Source organism: Rutilus rutilus (genome assembly GCF_951802725.1).
Source record: "Rutilus rutilus genome assembly, chromosome: 8".
NCBI classification, from domain to species: Eukaryota; Metazoa; Chordata; class Actinopteri; order Cypriniformes; family Leuciscidae; genus Rutilus; species Rutilus rutilus.
Genome location: NC_140222.1, coordinates 35,409,196 through 35,430,352, shown reverse-complemented (window position 1 = coordinate 35,430,352; position 21,157 = coordinate 35,409,196). Strand labels below are relative to the sequence as shown.

At 39.3% G+C, this 21,157-nt stretch overlaps 1 protein-coding gene across 3 annotated transcripts in view; it reads right to left on the bottom strand.

Moving 5' to 3' along the window:
- The window catches only part of tp53bp2b (tumor protein p53 binding protein, 2b), a 43,533-nt gene that overhangs the window by 22,105 nt on the left and 271 nt on the right, over window positions 1-21,157 (bottom strand). The window contains exon 1 of one of the 3 annotated variants that reach the window (XM_084415999.1): window positions 4,202-4,739. The exons of the other annotated variants lie outside the window; for them this stretch is intronic. Within the exon in view, the coding sequence (XP_084272125.1) occupies window positions 4,202-4,210 (9 nt within the window). The 5' untranslated portion in view covers window positions 4,211-4,739. Of the gene's footprint in view, window positions 1-4,201; window positions 4,740-21,157 lie in introns of those variants that run through there. 3 annotated transcript variants of the gene reach the window in all.

Genomic DNA, 21,157 nt, shown 5'->3' with positions numbered 1-21,157 from the left:
TAGCGATGTATGGGAGTTTCGCAAAATTTACGTATTTTCAAATCGCAATTTCAATTTGTGCAATTTGAAGGGTAATGGAAACGCAGCTAGTGATCAGTCTTTGTGTCCTCCTGTCAAAGTAGGACATGTGTCTAAATATCTGTCCGCATGACGAAAAGTGCTTTTGAATCAGCGTTTGATTCCATAGGGCATTAAATCCTAGAGAGATCACTGCTGTTATAGAAAAGCCCTTGTTCCAGAAGGCCAGCCTGCGGCAGTGATCCCAAACTTGATCCCTAGAGTAATATTTCTGAGAAATCTTAAATGACATGATGCTGTCCTAGGGCATGGAACAGAGATTTAGGATTACAGTATTATAGCACTTTTTTGCAACAAGACACTGTTTTTGTTGCCACAGGTAACCACAGGTGATGTAATGGATTTGAATAGTCAAATATCCTGGCATTTACCATCAGCTGACAAGCATTAAACTCTCATTGAATATTCACCAAATGTCCTGGAGACTTTCCATACAGGTTCATTTAAGTAATAAACTTAATTTAGTTTAAAGGTTTAAAGAGAAGGTTAACCCCAAAATGGTATTTCTCTTATTTATTCACTTTCTTCAATACTATACAACACAAAAATGACATTTTGAAGAGTGTTTCAGCTTTTTGTCCATACAATGAAAGCGAATGGGGTCCAAAACAACTCTGGACCACAGTCACATAAAAACACTAAGTTTCAAGAGGAATTTTTACGCTGGTTAGTGTTGGTATAGGCTAGCTGGTCAAAGCCAGGTTAAACTGGATGTTGGTTAAGCTAGTTAAGCTAGTTACCCAACAATGTCAGTTTTCTCAGCAGACTTTACACTCTATCCTTTCTTATCTCCAGTTAATAATGACACATAACTTCTCTAACTGACCTGATTTTATTTATGCATCGCCTTGTATGTGTTCCCTACACATTTCAAAAAGCAAACAGTATGTAGGCCAGTTCAGTGGGCCATTTTAAGTGGACAAGAAAAAGGACATCGTTCTCTTGCAATTCAAAGTCAAAGGCGTAGCCCTGGGCAACTTCGCATTTCGTGCACCAAAAGAATAAACACTAAACAAAAGGCATGATGACAAAACCATATCTTTGTCAACAGTGCATTTGCAATTGAGTGCGTAGCTTTGACGCAATGACATTCAGGTTAACGCCTGTACTCATTAACCCTAAAGTATCTTAAAACTAACCAAGCAAAGAAAGCAAACAAAACCTCAAGAATTAAATGGCATTTACAACATATATCCATAATAGGAACCATTCTTCATTATTTTTCTTGTTGTCAAATGCTGAAAACAGTAGATGCATTGTTCAGATGGGTAGCCTAAATGAGATTGTCTGTTCTACAACATACAATGTACATTCACAGCCTGTATTGCATGGTTTTCATTAACTGTAAAGGTTAATTGCCTTGACTATTGGACCTTGTGCAAGGGTGGGCAGTAATCACATTCGACAGGATGAATGAAAAGCGGTCAGCCACAAAGTCGAAGAAAAGCCACTATGCCAACACATAGAGGTAATCCAACGAACGCAGAGAGCATCAATTATTCAGTCTGATCACTACAAGAGCATCCATCAATACTTGCTCTGATCGGACATGGTTTACACGATAATGTGCCTTTAATTTAGGCTCTCATGCTTTGTTAGGAAGTAGCTTCTCCGTGCTTCTGTAAGTCACAGGACAGAACCCGCAGATTCAGCAGGCTGTCAGCCTGCAGTGTGTGTGAGGATACAGGCCCAGAATCAGCCATATGGCCCCTGCAGTGGATTGACACAAAGCACGACTAATATGAGGATTAGTCTTGAGTTCATACACTACAACTCCAACCCCCACGCACACTAAACCTCCAAAACCCTTTGGCCACCAGGAGAATAAAGGTGGTTTAATAAAAATGCTGAAGCTTCAAAAATATAGTCAACTCGCTCGAGGAACTGGTTTAGTTTGACCGCTGCTAGTCTAAAGGACAGGTGAGCGGACTTCATATGCGCTCTGTTCAGCAGTACAGACCCTATTTATTGTAGCTAGAAACATCTTAAAGGTCAAAGTTAAAACATTTCGAGTGCCTGATTACCGGTTGGTCCTTGGGAGCCAAGTTTTCCAAACACACTTCTCTGCATAGCAGCAATGTTGTTGTGTGGAATGTGATCTTGGCAACAGTTGCCGTGGCAACCGGCCGCGGCAATTCTGGTCATTGTTTCCCACCGAGGCCTCAGGTGGCTGAAAGGGCCCGACAACAATCAGCGATATTTATAACTCCTAATGCACAGCCTTTGAACTGAAGTGGGATACGGAATTAAATTACTACAAGCTAATCTTATTCCACAAGTGCTCCCGGCCCGAGACATCTATTCACCTGTCAAATCAATTTAGAGCCTTGAAAATAGCTGCTCTGGGTACTTTTCTAATCGACACAAAATGCATGACCACACAAGGACCCTTCAATGCGTTTCAACAGAGGGAAGCTATGCAACCCAAATCAACTTCCTCTAGGGGAAGTATAAACAATGCCTTGATATTCTCAATGCAGTTTTAGTTCAAAACGCACTGAGGAGGACAATGCAGGTTACTTCAGTAAAATGTCACACTAAGAGGAATATCCCACTTCTACTTTTTTTTCTTTTTTTTATCACAATTGTTGTTCCTTTGAGACTTAAGGCAGCTAGTAATTCACAGCAAAAAACAATGAACTCAGCGTCTGAGGTACGGAAAGATTTATGGGGTGGACAAAGAACAAAGTCACAATTCAGATAATTCAGACTGCTGAAAGAATATGCTTTGTAACAAGCTCATATACACTGCGGTTCTCTCAAACACAGTGTACGACTTCAAAATAGCTGCCTTACTTAAGTTAAGATTATCTAGGATCTAAAACTGACCATGACTCAAACTGAAATGATCATCTATGATCTTTACAAGCTAAATATACCATGCAGTTGTATCCACCTCAAACACACAACAATGCTACTGACCAGGACAAGTGTAAAAATATAACTAAATGTTGTAGTATGTTAAAACATGTCTCAGAATAGTGTATTTCCATTGAGACAATTCCAGAAAAATCTAAACGCCTAAAGAGGTTGTGTCCGCAGGTCATTATTTGCATTATTTGCATTTGAAAATCCATCAAATGAAAACTCATAATGTCCCATTCCATTATACACAGGGATTATAATTCACATTAACGTTATAAATCCATGGATACTGACGGTTCATCCAGATTGAAGGCAAACATCCGGTGACAAAGCCAATGGAGATTAAGGACTTTCTTGAAAATGAACCCATAGAGCAATGAGTTTTACCCAGAACTGTATCTTCATTAGAAATGTAATATAATGGAAAGATCAAAATGACAAATAGCCTTTGTGATCGTTGTGGTTAGAGGTGACACGATCATATGTTTGTGAATGGTTGGTGTATGAATGCGTGACACACCAACACACACCATTAGTGACTCACCCATAAGAGTAGAGACAGCAACGAGATGGCAGGTGCCTTAGCACACTAAAAACTCATTTCACTACATATATTATAATCTCAAAACATAACCAAGCTACGTTAACATCAAATTACTCTTTGTGCCAAGTACATTGTCTAACCTTAAGGGTCTGTCAGGTAAATTATATTGTGCCACACATCTTAAAATCGTAGCTTTGCTGAACAATCTTGATTATTTGGTTACATTATTTGTTTATATAATAATAGTCATATTTGCATATGAACATTCCATGAAAACTTATTTTATCCAAAGAGATGCTATTCTAGTAGAAAGTAAGATCTACATACAATCATTTTTGCAATTCAAATTCTTCCTGTTGATCAGTTATTTTTTATTTTTATTGTTTCAACACTTACTGAAATCAATTAAAAGATAAGCAATATTCTGTGTTTATTATTAGACAACAGGATATGAAATCTAAACAAGACAAACAGGCTATTCAACCTCTGCCTCCTATTTATTCAATAGAATCCCCTTTATCACCATTATGGTGCCTGGGAATGTGTATCTGTTATCATCCATCTGAATCTGATCAATGCAACTTGGATGAAAAAAAAGAAAAGAAAAGACATTTACCTAATGAAATCGAGTTGCTCAATGACAAAGAAGCAATGTTGATGCATGGAGATGAAAATCATTGTACATCAGCGTATTATAGCTTGATCTCGACTTACCGGCATCATATTGAAATTGACCTCCAGATATTGTATATCCTAATATTGTAGAAATTGGTCTCCAAATAAGTGTTCTTATTGTTGCTGTTTTATATGCAGGTGAATTGAGCACGTACTATCCTCTTCTTTTACGTATCATTATTTTAGATTAGTCTCCTCTGATGTTGTCCGACAATATTGCAGTGTTGATTAATTATAGAAACCTGTTGCAGAATGAACCCGAGATGAACTCGGTAAATACAGTAAAGTTTCTTGCACGAATCGCTCAGACTTAGGGAACCGCAGACCGCTGATCACACCGAACCATTTGCGACGCAGCGACTCGCTACCGCTATACGATACAAGCGATATAAAACATAACGGTATTCCGCGAACGTCTTGTATCATCTACTGTCCGCTAAGCTGATGGCAGGTCCACATTATATCCGTGCGAGAGAGTTTTTTTCGCTGGATCAACAAACGCAACCCAACCCAAGATGACGCTGCGCGAGATTCCGAATATCCACGGTGACGGCGCGTGCATGACAAACTCCGCCTCGCGCCACCCGCGCGCTTCCCGCCCACTTCACCATCATCCTCATCTCCTCAGGAGCCCGTTCAGCGCTCAACTAAGACACGGTTTGCGGATTTTATTTGTCTAATGTGCCCCACACTATAGAAGCCTTTTAGTAATATTACAGAAACAAACGCGCGTTAAATAGACTCAAGACCATTGCTGCCGTTACAAAACATTTCATTAAGTTTCATTGCACAGTACGATTAGCCTATACATAAGCTAGCTATAACTTACAAATACTTACAAAATGCAAACAAAACGTGAAGAAATACCATATAGGTAGCCTAATAGCCTAAATTAGAAATGACAAAAAATAGTCATCAAACACTCACTAGATTACCTGACCAACCAAGAAGTTGAAGTTGAATATGGAAATGTACCAGAAATAGCATGTGTTGCTGAACATGGTAATTTATGACAATACTGAATTTCTATGGACATTTTATGCATAAAGATGATCATCATTCAGTCATTTAGGCTACATGTCTAAGTACCCTATGACACCAAGTATTGTAGTGCCACTACATTGGTTTGATCAGGGCAAACAAGAATACGAGAATAAATGAACATAAGCATTTATATCAGATATTTGACAAGAATATATTGTCAACTGACCTGGGCTGTGTTTCTCAAAAGCATCTTGAGCTAAGTAAGTTTGGGTATGTCATTTTATGCCCCACTTGCCAAAATGGGGGTTGCATTAAAAGAGTTTAATCGTAGAGACCATTGGTGGCAATATGATCAACTTAGGCTTACGATGCTTTTGAAAACTGCAGCCTTGAAATACTCGGGTAAGGGCTGTTGTACACCAGTGGGAAGTCTGTAATGGCAGTACTGGAGGAGATAACTTTAGTAGGATGGAAATACCTCTGTTATCTTAACTATAAGTGTAATGTCTTTTCAGCACTGCGCTTGAGATGAGAGCCAGGTGGGGGTTTGCATGAAAACATGGTCTGAGAATGCAGTAAAATGGTGTTACAGTATGTGGTGCAAACCATTGCCATAAAGACAAGAAACCCCTTGAGGAAAAGCTGCTATAATCGTGGTTTAACTCCAGGGAGGAAAACTCCAGGGATGAACTGCCTTAGGAGAACGGCATTAATCAAACGTACCTTAAAATATACTGTCTGATCCGATTTTACACTTTTCAAAGCACTTTACATGATAGTGATACCTCATTTGTCCCGCTGAGGGAAATTTGGGCGTACATATAAAGCTAAGAAGTCAACGGATTAATAACAATCACACAGTCATGTCTTGTAACAGTCAAATTTGTAGCCAAAGGAACAAATTAATACTTACAGTTGTATCTAAACCTTGGGAATTTGAACAAGCCCTAAAATGAGAAGAACTATTTAGCTACGTTTCTTAGCAATGTGATCGAAATGTGATCGAAATTTTGATCTGGCAAATTAAAAAGGAAAGAGTCACCTATTGCTCATATATATCATAAGAATCCACCAAGATACCGCCTAAAACCCCCTAGCAACCATTTAGCAATGCCCTAGTAACCTTCCAGAACACCCTAGCAACGTGGATGCAGCTTCTGATTGGAGAAGCACCAGATTTCCTTTGGAAAATGTAAAACCTATAAACAGTACAAGCTTAAATCACACACTTACAAAAAAGGTTCAGTGGGGTTCTATATAGAACCATATAGGGTTCTTGACTCGATTTTAAAGAACACCTTATGGCAAAAAAGTTCTATGTGTAAGGAGAGATGCCATAAATGATTGCATAATACTTTCAAGTTCAGTGGGTCATTTCATATCTTTTCCACTTTTAGTGCTTGCAGCGCAATGTCTCTACTATTTCTCTTTACTTCCTGTTTCTTTTGTCCTTTCGTATCTCTCTTCCTCTCTCTGTCTTTCTTGACCTTGCGGAGCACCCATGATTGATGGGTTGGGGACAATGTTATGACAGGTTCTGGATGTTCTAGATTAATGATGTTTGGCTCAGATTTACAGGTATTTGGCTGTAAAACTGCCTCTGTTGTATGGACATCATAGATTTTAGGGCAATTTTCAAAGTAAAAGCTGTCAAAAGGTTGTTTAGGAGGACATACTGAATCTGTTTCTTTTCAATATACTGCTGATTTTCTTCTTTTTTTGTGTTCATTCTGTCCTCTACTGGACAAAAGCAGTTATGACAGATGTCTAACCACTCCCCAAAGAAAGGTCCCATCCTGTTAGTCAATGTTCACAGACAACACATCTCAGACAAATATTGCTGATCTAGGATTAGGTTGGACTTGTCCTTTGTTTCTTTACCTTAAATTATAAAACTGAGCCAGAAACTGCTGTTGTAGATTCACAGTCACCAGGGGGCATGACATCAGACCTTATTTAGTTTATGAGTTTCAGACAGGGCGGTGTATGTTGTGACGGATGGTCTGGGCTGAGCAGGTGGAGGGATGTTGTTGACTACCGCCAGATGACACTTGTCTCTGAATGTCCCAAAAAAGCAGGCAAATGACCTCTAAAAGCTACAAGTCATTTTTTATACATTACATATTATAATGTCAGTATCATTACTTAGGCCTAAACCAACATTTGCAAACATTTTTACTTATCACATATTTTTTTCATAGGTTTCAAAGGATCAACATGCATTTATGCTGTACTTACAAAAGAAAATTAAACTGATTGCACTTGACTGAACTTTTTTTCTCATGATCTTAAAAACCTTTTGAGCATAAAATTATTTAACTGCTACACATTAGTTTTGTAGACATGCAAAATGTATCAACTACTACCTATTTCTCAGGTAGTATGAAAATAAATGATTTATTATAATACATTAAAATGACTAAATAAATAAATTAAACAAAATCTTTATGCATAAAAAATAAACATTTTAATGAACAATGTAGCAGCGTCCTCTTTAATACTGTTCTAAAACATCAAGCATGCAAAGGTGTAATCCAGACAAAGAGTGGCTACTTCAGGTAAGTTTTGTTATACTATATATATATATATATATATATATATATATATAATTTTCAGTATTTTACATGCATATAGTATACTAACATAATACTGACAAATATGTAAATAATCTTTTCTTTAGGTGTAGATAAAACTGAGGAAATTACTATATTACAGTCCACTACATTAAAGTGTATTCTTTGAGGTGAGCCTTCACTCTTCAATTATTATTCAATTAGTGTACAAACATTATTGTGATTGATTAGATCAAGATGTTGTAATGTATTTTTTTTTTTCACTAGATGGCGCTACGAAGAAGCATTTAAAACAGTGGAATAGAATGGGACAGCGCTTCTATTCATATGATGCAGACTCAGTGAACCTGTGGCCATGGTTGCATGCCATGTGCAGTAACTCACTGCTACTCTCAAACTGTAATGTGCCATTATCTTCCACGCAAATTTGTATTTACTGTGTTTGAGTATGGAAGTAAATTAATGCCAAATGTTTTTGAAACAAAAAAGCCTGTGCATTTTAATGCATTGTATTTTTAGGGCTTTCATTTTTATGGGCTGAAATTCAGCATGGTTGAATATTTAAGCTGTGAATATTTCAATTCAAAACATTTCAAACACATTTTCATTATTCAAAATTCAATAATCCATATTCACCTTTTATATTTCACTTCCAAAATATTCAAACTGTTTAAAAATAAACAGCAATTTTCGTTCCATTTTATTTCGCTTTGCAGATTCGCCTCCACAAATTCAGTGGTTCAAATTCGACAGAAAATTCAACGTTGACATCCAGGAACTGCAGGAAAAGCAGTAGATTACCGAGCATAATCTCCATCTGCTGTTAGTCAACCTCACCAGCAGGTGGTGCAAAAGCGCGTGTTATTGACGAAGAAGACCAGAGCAACAGTTAGAGCAAGCCATTCAATCATAAAAAGTTATTTACAGCAATGTAAAGTGTATTTGTGATTATTATGATGGCTGTTTTAACGTGTGTTAACTATTCAGTGTCTTCACGGTTACTTTTCCTGTGTAGCCTACATGCATCTTTCTCTACCATGAACGAGATTATAATGTTATTCCCCCGATGCGGATGTACAGATCCAATGTTACATTTGAGGTAGACATATATTTCTCTTGGTTGTTTAGTTGCCTTAACTTTATATTGCGCCAATGTGCTGCATGCAGTAGGCTATTAGGGTTTCCCTCAATACTTCAGGATTCCCCTGCTGGACATATAAAACGCTTAACTTAGCTTAATGGACTAATACAGTGATAGAAAAGACCAAACTCGCAGGCAAGCAGATGGACTCAGAATATGAACTTAACGCGCAAAGTTTAATGCTGAGTGTTTCCCAGTGATATACTGGCATAAAGTTGGCTTGACATTGGACAGTCGCACATTTAGGGACCGTCTCTAAAGTTACATACGACATTGGTATACACGTTTCTAACTTCAATTGCATTTGAAGAGAATGACTTACAGTCATAAAACCAACAGTAAAGTGTTCATGTAGGTGTCAGGCATAATGCGTACCTTTTATATTTTTTGATATTTATTGAAATAAATTGAAGTTTGAATTTATATGTTGAATTTCAGCCCATAAAAATGCAAGCCCTAAAAATACAATGCATTAAAATTCAAGTAGTGAATTCAACAGGCTTTTTTGTTTCAAGAACATTTGGCTTCATTTTACTTCCATATTTGAGGCTGCGTGTTGTGATTGCTTGAGTATGTGAAGGCCAAGGATCTTGCTACACTACTGTGGTACGTACATTATTTAAAACACAGTAGGCATATCTACTTCATCATTTACATGTTTCATCATTTCTACAAAATCTGTAGACGTAAATGCATTTATTCTATAACCAGAAATGTTTTATCAGGGGTGCAAAGCAGAGTTATCCGTTCTAAAGAAAAAGTGTCACCCCAATTTCCACAGAGCGTGAACCACTGCCCATTGTGCTTGTGTGTGTGTGTGTGTGAGGGAGGGAGTGTTTTTTTTTTTATAAATCCGAAAAAAATCATTATATTTCAAGATGTGCGCAAGAAAAATGTCCAAGTCAATGATGTGAATGAATGAATGACTTGAATGCATGACATCATATATGTTTCCTGATGCATGTTTTGTCTGTTGCCACAGGGAAAGGACAGCAGAGAACAAGAACAGAGGAAGGGAAGCGAAAAATAATAGGAGTGTGCTTCTTCTGCTGTTTAATCTCCAGACAGTCCCTAATTTCTCTAATTATCAAGCTGCTAAGCAAACAGAGGCAAGCAGGCAGGAATTGGCCGTCTCCTGCGGCTTACACTTCAGGGGGTCGTGTCTAATTTGAGGGAAGACCTGGTCCATCTCTTGCACGAACACATCTAGGGCTAACACACCCCTACCAGCGCGGCCCCTCCCTTACAACCCCTACCCACATGCACCAGCTTTATGGCAGATGGCGTAGTTCACCCTCCCTCTGAACCTCCATTCCACCCCCACCCTCGGCAGCTTTTGTGCCCCTGTGCGTGCAGTGTTAGGGGGCTGCGAGAACAACAGCCCTCCCCACTGCTTCCTCCCGCCCTGGCCCTATTGTAAATGGGGTTCTGGCTTCATGCATGGCGCTGCGATCAGGTGCCCTAACAGGGTTGTCAGCGCCCGAAAAATCGTTTTAATCCCAGCGGTGGCGCGTCAGGGCCACTGGAGTTCGTAGTACTTTCCGAACACACTTGACCGGGTTTGATCCCGAACCATTTGGAGAATCTCAAGAATATTCTAAAGGCCTGTTGCAGTTTGTTGCAGTACTGAATGTTTTCAATAACTTAGTATTGACTTGTTTGCTTAAGTGTTGAGCATATGGTTGCACAAATTCATAAGTTACCGAATTCTACTTGCCAGTACATCAATTTAAGCTTTTTTGGTTTGGTTCCTTTGCCTGGGTTCCTTCGTAGTTCTTCGCTGCAACTAAATACCCAATGTAGGGTAGTGCAGCGGGCAAATATTCTGCTTGGTCAAGAGCATTGAGATGGAAAAACCTTGATCAAAGTCAGAAGTAAAAAAATTATACTCACTAGTGCTTTAATTGAGGCTTCGTCCAGTGTCATTTCTTTGCCAGGGTTTGTTCCTACAAAGCCCTTTTTTGCAACCAAACACTTGACAAAAATGGCAAATACAAGCAAAATTCTGCTTGGTCATGAGTGTTATGTAACTGCTAAGGGACTTCTGTTTCCCTGAGGTCATCTCCATGACAACAGGGTTCAAGTCTCTTGGGGCCTTTGGCACACGCGACCCTTCTGCAGGGCAAGACCCCTGGGGCCTGGGGGTGGGGACACGTGTGGGTTAAAGGTCACTGGACACTACGGACACTGAAAGCGAATTGGGAAAGGGTTACGGTGACACGGGCCGAGGTCGCCTCAGAAAATGCCTTGCATCTCCATAGCATTAGTTGCGGTCAAAGAAGTCCTTTCTGGCCGTCAAACCCATGATGACCCTTGGAGTGGATGGCACACGCCACCAATTTAATCTGATAGACCGCTAACTCACAATCCTGTTTCACCCTCTAGTTTCTTTCTTGAATAAATCTGTGATCTACATCTCGTGCCAAGTAGGTGAATCTTTGCTTATGTTGCATTCTGCTGCCCCTTGAGATTTTAGCAGAGATTTGAGATACGGCCTGCCACTGGTTTTCGAACAGATGCCCCTCTCCGAGGCCGTAACCACCCTCGACTTTGAGGAGGACACGTATGGCTCAATATTAAGAATAGTGGATGATTCTTGAACTTTTACTTTTTTGGCTACATCCTTGCCCCCTTTCCCTTCAGTTTCAGGCTACTTTTCATGGTTTGGTCCTTACATTGTAGGCAACAGAGCAAGGAGCCAAATAGGGAAGGGAAGGTGGACAGGGGAAAAAAAATCAATACTTAGCGTGTCCAGTGGCATATACGGATGACGAATGCGGCAACAGAAGACACGAAGATCAGTTGGCCAATGTGGAGAGAGAGAGAAAGAGAGAGAGAGAGAGAGAGAGAGAGAGAGAGAGAGAGAAGAATGAATCAAGAATAAAAAAAAATACAGGGAATGAGTTGGGAAAAGAGTTGGGCCCCCACTCTCTCCTTCCTCTTCCCATTGTTTTTCCCTTTTTCTTTTTTTGTGAACTGTAACGTGTTCCTCAGTTCGCTTTGTTATTGCCTGACAACCTGCTGACACTGACCCACTAACTCCCTGAAATTCTTGTTGCCTCTCCCACAGTCGTTCTTTTTTGGTTTCGCATCCATATTTCTGTCTCACATCCTCACCGTATCATATTGTTATAGTTACTATTTGTTACTTTCTCAACAAGTTAAAAGAGTCTGGGAAGGGAAAGAAGAGAGAAAAGAAGGGCGTCGGGATGAGATTTGTGGCTGTGGTCATTCCAGCAGCTCTTGTCCCACCTGCCATCCGTTCATGATGGAGGGGGTGAAAGAAGAGTAGAGTGGGGAGCTGCATCTCTCTTTCCCTCAGCTAACTCACCCTGACAGGCGGGAACGCAGACTGCAGAGAGGAGGAGGATGAGAAGGAGGCGCCTCAGCCCACACCCTCCAATCAAATGCTCCCTTCTCTCTCAGCCAGTGGCAGCAGGGCAAAACCAGTAGCAGGGCTAAAGCTAGTGGTCCTCTCTTCTCCTCTCCTCTTTTGCCTTCTCTTTTCCTAACACTCTAGGCATGGAGTACTATTCCTCCATCTCCTGGGCGTCACGCCTCTCTCCTCCACCCTGGCTGACCACTGCAGTGCATCCACGAGGTACTCTCTCCCTCTCTTTCTGATTTTCTTTCTCCCTTCCTTTGGCTCTCTCTCACGTACATTCTCTTTGGCTTGTTGCTATCGTAGATTGTTCAAAATAACTTTTTGGTGAATCCGATGCTGTCATCGTACTCTGTTTTGTCCTACTAATGAAACAGGACCTGTACATGTTGGAAATTACGAAATATTTAATTGTGAAAATTGCAACTTTCATTGCAACTAATTATCCAAAATTCATTATGTTGCTCTCATCGGTTAAGTTCTGCCTTGCATAATTTATGCACCGCATTGCTCTCTGGGTTGGAAAGTAGTAAACAATCATTTATGTTTTGAACCCACTGTGAATAGCATGTGCTGTGGTGCAAAATATTCCCTCTCATCACACTTGATCGTAACACGATGGAATTCAATTGCACAACTTTTCTTTTTCAACGTTTAATTTTTTTTGACTATTCTGCCTGTTATGTATTCAAGAAAAAAAAGCTGTCGAAACGTGCATGAAATAAGCGGAGGAGCGATATGCAGATATTCCTTCACAAATGCATTTTCTGCATTTATTTTTCAACAGAGCGTAAACGATTCAACAGAGCATTTTTTTTACTACCTCTCTCAGACAAAGTTCAGTTTTTAATAGCTAGATATCTGTTTAGAGCAGCATGGCACACTTATGTATGGCCTCTCAAATGGAGAACGCATTTCCAGGCTGCACATTTCTAAAACCAGTGTGTCCACCCCCTCTTCTGTCTCTTGTATTGATTGGTTAATGGCATTATTTGTGGAGTGTGCCTCTCTGGACGTAAGACCTTTTTGGCCCCCTCGCTGTATTTGTGTGTGTGTGTGTGTGTGTTTGGCAAATAAAAGGCCATTGAGGCCTGACCGATGGTCATCTTTCAGCATTATTTGCTTTCACACCAAAGGTCAGGGGGGGTCATAAGAAGTCAAAGAGTAATAAGTTTAACCCTGATAGGGCCAAGGTCACTCACAGCGTGACTCCAACGACACCTAATCAATACGCCCCTCACACCATCCTCTTCCTCATATTCTGAGCAAGACTCTTTCCCTCTAAACAAGCCTCTCATACCACCATGTGCAGACCTAAAGGTGTTACAAATATTCCTTGAAATACCTTGTTTTATTTTCAATCTTATGCCACTTGTTTTATGTCAAATGTTTTGTGAAGGCTTTTTACGATTCTTTTTTGGTTTTAAAGCCATTCAAAGATCTTCGTGTCGTCTTCGGTGCAGCGAGCCAATTGTTGGAGGCAGCGCAGGGCAACACCCACCCGACAGATTTGTGAACCTTCTGGAAATTATTCACTCTGTGCTTCTGCACCTGCACATGTCGTTCTTAAACCTCATTCTTAAACTGATAATCCTTTCACAAAATCTAATATCACTGTTAAAATTTCGTTTAAAAAAAATGGCACCGCCATAGAAAGTCTTTAGACAGTGTTGCACTGCAGTTAGGTGTGGATTTCGACTTTACGTCACAAGTCCTGAGAGAAAAACAGCAGGTGTTTGTGCACCATACCTTTGCGATAGAGACCAACTAATTGTTTAAACATGAACCAAGTATGAAAAACGTTAGTGTGGGAAGGCCACCGTCTGGGCCACTGTGTACGATAAGAGCCTCCATCTTCACTGAGTCAGCCATTTTACTACAGTACTAATCATCTTCTGGGCATCCAGTCTACACATGCTGACACTAATCCCGATATTTTTACTTTTTTTAACAAAGATTTTCAATCAATTTTGCGAAGCTTTTGTAAAGTACACTCTAGTAGACTCTTCGCTATGTATGAAAATCGAAAGGCTTGAACATGCGATCAGAATTGCGATTTTGCGCAATTTTTTTCCGTCAAAATAGTGAGCCAAATTTTAATGACAGCATTCTAGAGTAGTAAATATACACTTACCATAAAAAAAATTCAAATTTTTTGTACTATCTGTATTGTCGTAAATATAGTCATACAAGGCAAAAAACGACTGTGTCGGATTCATTTATTCAAGTTTTCCTAATTTGTTTATTTGCATTCAGGTAAGCAGATACACAAAGTATGCTCTGATCTTTTAGCATTGAAACCAGGTTGACAAAATTTACAACACCAGAGTCTACAAAAAAAAACGACTATTAACTCACATAACTAATAAGCAAATGCTCAAGGATCCTCTGATCATCTTGTAGTGTTAAAAATAGGTTGATGAATTGCAGCCTACACAAAAACCTGAAAAAAAAAAGAAAAAAAAAGAAAAAAGTAAGCAATCTACTTTGTGAAATACTGATTTAAACACGCACTCTCTGTTTGCGTAAACCATGCTGTCAAAACATGCGTTATCTCATTAACCTGAACCTCTCTCAGCAAGGGAAACTTAAGAAGAGCAGCGTTATAATACAGGCTATGTGGGATATATTTCTGTAAACAGCCCTACTGAACAGTGTCACCCCTTCAACCAGGCCACATACACTCAGTGCTCTTTAACACGCACATACTACATTCCTCCTGTCCCGCCGGACAGAACAAGGGGAAAGAGGGAAAAGGGAAGTGTCTTTTTCACATCTCTCCGTCTGTCTCTCTATCTGAAAAAGAAAATCCTTATGATGGCAGCTCTTTCAAGAAAACCAAGCAATGGTTAAACAGGAAGAAGTGACCTGCAGGGTGGAGCGCCTATCAGGCAAGCTGAAGATAGATCAATGAAGGGGGGCCATTGGAAGAAGGAGAGCCGTGTGCTGCTCTACAGTCAGAGAGATAGGGTGGGATTTCACAGGCTAGCAGCACATGCTCTCACCACGCCGAGAGCTGAAAGACGTATAGTACACGTGTGTGTGTGTGTGTGTGTTTGCACTAGAAGGCCCTGGCGTCTTGGGACTGTTGCTTTTGAGGAAAAGGCAAGGTAAGACGCTTTTACCACAATATACTGATAATATCCTGCTATTGCACATTTATCTTCGGACAGGGCTCGACTGGTTGGTTTCGAAAGCAAAAAGTGCGACGCAAAACGTGTTTAGTACCTTGGCTATGTTTAGTTCTTCAAACAACAAGATATCAATGTAAATGGTACGTTTTGCAAATTTGATATTTTTATGTTTAGTTTTTTTTTTTTTCGTAAAAATGTGCTTTGTCACCATGGGCCCCTTGCCCATATGGCACCTCCAGTAATTCAGTTGATTGCAGTAATGCATTCATTGATTGATTACTGAAGCCTCTACTGTACAAGCACATCTGCTCACTTCACAATGAGACGAAGACTAACCTTAATAGTACTACTACTAAAAAAAAAATTAAATATGATTTTACTTAATATTATTTTAAAATGGTCAAATAAAAAAAATATTCAACATAAAATGTAATTTTTATAGACAAATAGGAGTGTGATTAAATAAATGAATTAAAATACACATGTTTTAGACTGCAATACGTTTAGTTACCAATTTGTCACACAGCTGGGCTGGTGGAAATTGTCGCAGGTACGGATTTAAAAACATACATGTGACAGGGTGTGAATGTGTAAATGTGCAAGTTACTGTGTGTAATATACTATATAAATTATCTAGTACATATTGGAACATTTGTTTGATAATAGTATGGTTAAATTTAGGCTGGGGGTCTATCACAAAAGGCCTCTTTCGTCCGTAAGCTATCACTAATTAAAGATGACTATTGCTCTAATTATGAAAACGTCTAAGACGTCCAGGGTACCAGAGTAGCAAGACTTCAGAGAACACAATATAACAGCCCTCATTAATGAGACAAGTGCAACACCATAGATCCTTCTGTCAAGGTCTGGTCATATTGTCTTTTTTTGTTTTCAATTTTCTACCAGACAATACGACGACAGAGGGGGGTCCCAGGCTACATCCACTGCCAAAGAAGCTGTTCCACTTTTTCAATTGTTTTTTTTCCTCTCGCCCTCTGCCCCTGGTGGGAAAGTATTTAGGACTTTAGGTCTGTGACAAATAAAAATGTCATCCCTGCTCAAGTCTGCCGTGATTGTTTGTGGGCAAACTGGTGCTCTGAGGTCTTGAGATGTTGCCTTACAGTGAGGGCAGATGCTGGGAATGGCTCCGTCCCCTTCACACGCCACCTTTGGTCAAGCCCAAGTTCTGGAACACCACTGGCCGTTCCTTAACAATACCACTCTCGGCACAGGGGGTCTTCTCAAACCCAGAGCTCAAACAAATGCACATAGAAACACCATTGTACAGTAGAAGCCTTTTGAATATGACCACCAGCTGACACATCTCATCTCAGTTTAAGGGAGGAAGAAAGTGGTTGGAGAAAAGTGACTCAAAAACAAGAAAGGGGGCCGTTCACACAGAACGTGCTTTTCCATTCTACTGGGCTACTTTTCCATTGTTTTTCAATATAAACACACTCGTGTCTTTTGTATATATATAATTTATAAAACTGCATTCCAAAAAAACGGCGTTCAAGTTCAAAGAAGTTCAACTTTTAAAAAGTGTCTCTAGATCTCGCGCTTTTTCGTTTTACTGACCTGCGGCTCACGTTTCTAACAATACAAAAAAAAAAAAAAAGAGTGTGTATGAGGTGGGAATTAGACGATTTAGCATGGTGGAAGAAAAAAATGACAAGAACAACAGAACAAAATCCAATTAAAATGATTTTTTTCCCATTAAAACAACTGGGCTTTTGGAAAATAACGATATTCATAAAACATGCGCCACTAGAGATTTAATGGGAGGGGCACATTTTTGTTTTGAAAGGACCAATTCTTAGATACGACATATCATACAGGCAAACATTAAATGGTTTATGATAAAACTGTAATGTGTTTTCTCGTATGCTTTAATATGTAAAAAAACACACACAAAAAAACACATTCACACCTATGTGGAATCCTTTTGTCGGAAAACATTCACCGAGCACATTACGGAGACAAAAACACATTAGACGACTCAGCATTGGACATTCAGCATATCGGTTCAACATAAAAATGGCAAAAATCATCTCACATTTTCCAGACATATTTATAGTGCCAAAGACAAATGTTGTTCCACCCTTTATTTCCGGCTCAAGCTGTTGTTGTCCGATAGTTATGATCGAAAATATCTTAATTGACTGGACTTTGCAATTACAACACACTTGCCATGTCAGATGTATTCGTTCACATTTTTTAGTTAATGTGTATTTTTCCCCCTTAAGACAGTGAACATATTAAATTTTAAAAAAAAATCTATCTTGCTACATTATTTAAAAATAAGCATGTCACTTTTGATGTTCTGAACCTTAAATTAGCGAACAGAGCATTTCGAATTTTTATTAAAGTTTCCACACAGTCAGATTTGAGAGATATATAGATAGATAGAAGTTTTCAGTTTAAGGTGCATTAAAAAAGGCTAAATAACAAAAGTATAACCTACAACATACTGAAGTGCTCATGTTTTCCTTTTAGATTCTTTGGTGGGTATCAGGTGTTCAGTAGTAAATCACTTTTTCAGCAATAGTTGAAATGGTCAGTAATGCAACTCCCACAAGAGCTAAGCCCCTCATGCTTTGTAAAAGCTCTACTAGTTTTGGAAGAACTGGCCTTTGATCTGGCCTACACGACTTAGTCTAGCAAACACAGAACGGCTACTCTCTCTCTCCCTCCCTCATTCCCTCTCCCTCACTCCTTTCTTCCGTCTTTCTCAATTTGTTGCAGTGTTCAGGGGTGTCAAAGGACCCGAGCTGTGACTCTAAAGAAGAGACGGCGAGTGGGACATACACATCGGACGCTCTGACAATACAGGCTCAGGTTCCTGTGAGTTTGCCATGGCGACCAGCGGGCCCTGACAGCAGCGGGGATCACAGTCTTGCTGAGGAAGGGTGTGTGTGTGTGTGTGTAGATGAGGGGGTGTGGGGGTTATTGGGGGACACACGCCAGATGCCTTGGGGAGACGCCCTTCAGCTCACCAGCTGGGAGAGGCTAAACTGCCCCTCACGCGTCGGTTTTCGGCCTTAACGGATTAGAGCGTTTGTTTACGGCACACTTCGACTATCATGCGCTCACAAACACAAAAACAACAATATATAAAACAGTGCTTCTCAATTGGATTCAGGACCTAATACTGTAGCAAAACTGCTTATCGTAAAACATAAACATTTTCTTAAAGTCAGCATCTCTGGGAGTACTTATTTATGGAATATTGCAGTGTTTATTATAAATGATTCATCTGTTTTGTTCACAACATTGTGTCCTCATAACGACATCTCTTCTCTCCTCGCCTCCAGCAACTAGTAAGTCAGATGAGGTCGAAGCAATAGCAAACGACAACAATCGGATCAAGGATTTTTTTTCTCGTTCGAGAAGCCATTTTGTTTCAATATACTTCAAAATAGGGAAGAAAAGACAATCGTGACTTCCGTTTCATGCCGAATTTAACTCTTTCCCTGCCATTGACAAGATAACTCGTCATTTATCCCTGCCAATGACAACTTTTTATGGCTTTCCACATTATCACTGCTATACGCTAGGGGACGCTATTATATGGACGCTTGTTTCCGCCACAGAATAAAACATTTTAAAAAGATAATTGCGACTTTTCTCACAATTGCGAGTTTACGTCTCCCAATACCGACTTTATAACACGCAATTGAAATCTTTTCTCAGAATTGTGAGATAAAAACTTGCAATTGCGATCAATTATATAGACTGACTTTTTTCCTCAGAAATGCGAGTTTATATCTCACAATTCTGACTTTATATCTCTCAATTGCATGTTATAATGTCCAGAATTGCGAGTTTATTTCTCACAATTGCGACTTTATATCACGCAATTTTGAGAAAAAATTTCAGAATTGTGAGATAAAAAGTCGCAATTACCTTTTTTATTTTTAATTCTGCGGCGGAAACAAGTTTCCATACTATTACGCCTCTCCTGAACGGAATACGTCTACAGAACGTAGACGTACGTAGAGATGCGCCTACAAAATCTCCAGATAAAAACACAGGCAAAGAAGCAGAAACTAATCGCATATGTATGAAAAATAATGTGATCATCAACAATAAACAGCATATAAATCAAGTGGTATAGGACTGTGCAAGCATTAGGTTGATGATCTTTCTGAATATGATCCAGATGTAGTCTTCAACAAAAACGCGATTTTCTCAGCTTTTTGCTTAAAAATGTTGCTTTAAAAAAAAAAACGTACCCATATTCAAGTGTTGATAAAAAAGAATGCATGATTTTTTTTTAAATATCTTGCATGTTTAGATATACATACAACAAAATATTCTGGGAAACTTTTGTGAAAATTACAAAAAATGCTGGCGTAGGCTGTCTACACTAAAAAAAAAAACGCTGGCGGCGAAAGAGTTAAAATCGAACATTGACATTTATTAATATTAGCCTGAACTGTCCAACTCGATAGTTTCATGCTCAATTCATCATTAACATGTGCATGGCTATAGCGCAAACCATATTCATCCTTGCTGCCGACTATATTTAATGTAGTCTGTGATGTATTTTATTTACCTTGCAAAATTTTGAAGTTAACCGCGTCATGCAAACTGTCCAAGCGTCTCTACCAAGGGAAATTTGCGCCAATCTGAATGCTCTGACTTTAAAGTTGCCATGAAATAAAACTTCTCCCTATCTGCATGTTATTGTTCTTATTGCAAACATTCACCAGTGAATAAGTTCAATTTATTTATAAATGTTTTGACCTCGTAAACAAAATGTCAAACATAACCATGCTAGACTTCTCCAATCATTAAGTCCGCTTAAACACCACCCTTTTCTTACAGTTTAGTGGTGCAGGTATGACGTCAGAACCAGGACCATGTTTGGGTCAAATATGGACAAACCCAAATGTTAGGTTTAAAAATGGAATTTAAACATTTAAACCAACGGTTGCGTTTTTCCATATTTGACCCAAACATGGGTTGAAATGACCCAGCATTTATTAGAGTGAAGTCTAATTCGCCGCTGCTTCCTTCGAGATTTTCCAATGGGGTTTTGTAATGGAGATCTTCGATTTATGTGTAAAATAACGTCTGTGGTAAACATAACTTGACTGTACATTGACGTTTTGCTCTACAGCATAAATTACACACCCATAATGAAAACGTGAGTTTTGAAGCAGTTATGTTCATTTTTGAAAATGTACGTTTTTAATAACTAACTAGATAAGGCAGTTTGGGGTGTGAGTGTGTGCAGTGTATGTTGTAGAACAAAATTGCAATTAAAGTCAAGTTATGTTTACCAAAGGCTTTATTTTACACATAAATAAAAAAACATTATAAAACCCCATAGGAAAATCTTGAAAGAACCAAGGGCAAATAAGACTTCTGGGTTCTGACGTCATTCCTACACCACTCTGTTGACCGCAAGCATGCATTTAGATCTGCCTCCAGTCGACACAACCAAAAAAACAAGTCTTGGCCCACATTTTTTCTTTTTCAATAACGCGCTTTACTTGGATGTATTTTAAAAAGATATGTGTCCCCCCCCCCCCCCCCCCACACACACACACTCCCTAAAAGTTGGTAAGCATTGTTTTTCTATCCTGCAACCTATTTTGGGGCCACGACCCACCAGTTGAGAACCACTGATAATGCTCAGTTCAAACCCAATCTCTTTGTTATTGACTAGCATCACAACAAGCAGCTAAAGATGCGATGAGCCGACTGGGTAATCTCTGCAGGCAACTGTGATGTGATTACAGTCTCACATTGACCTGTAGAGGTTGAGTAGTC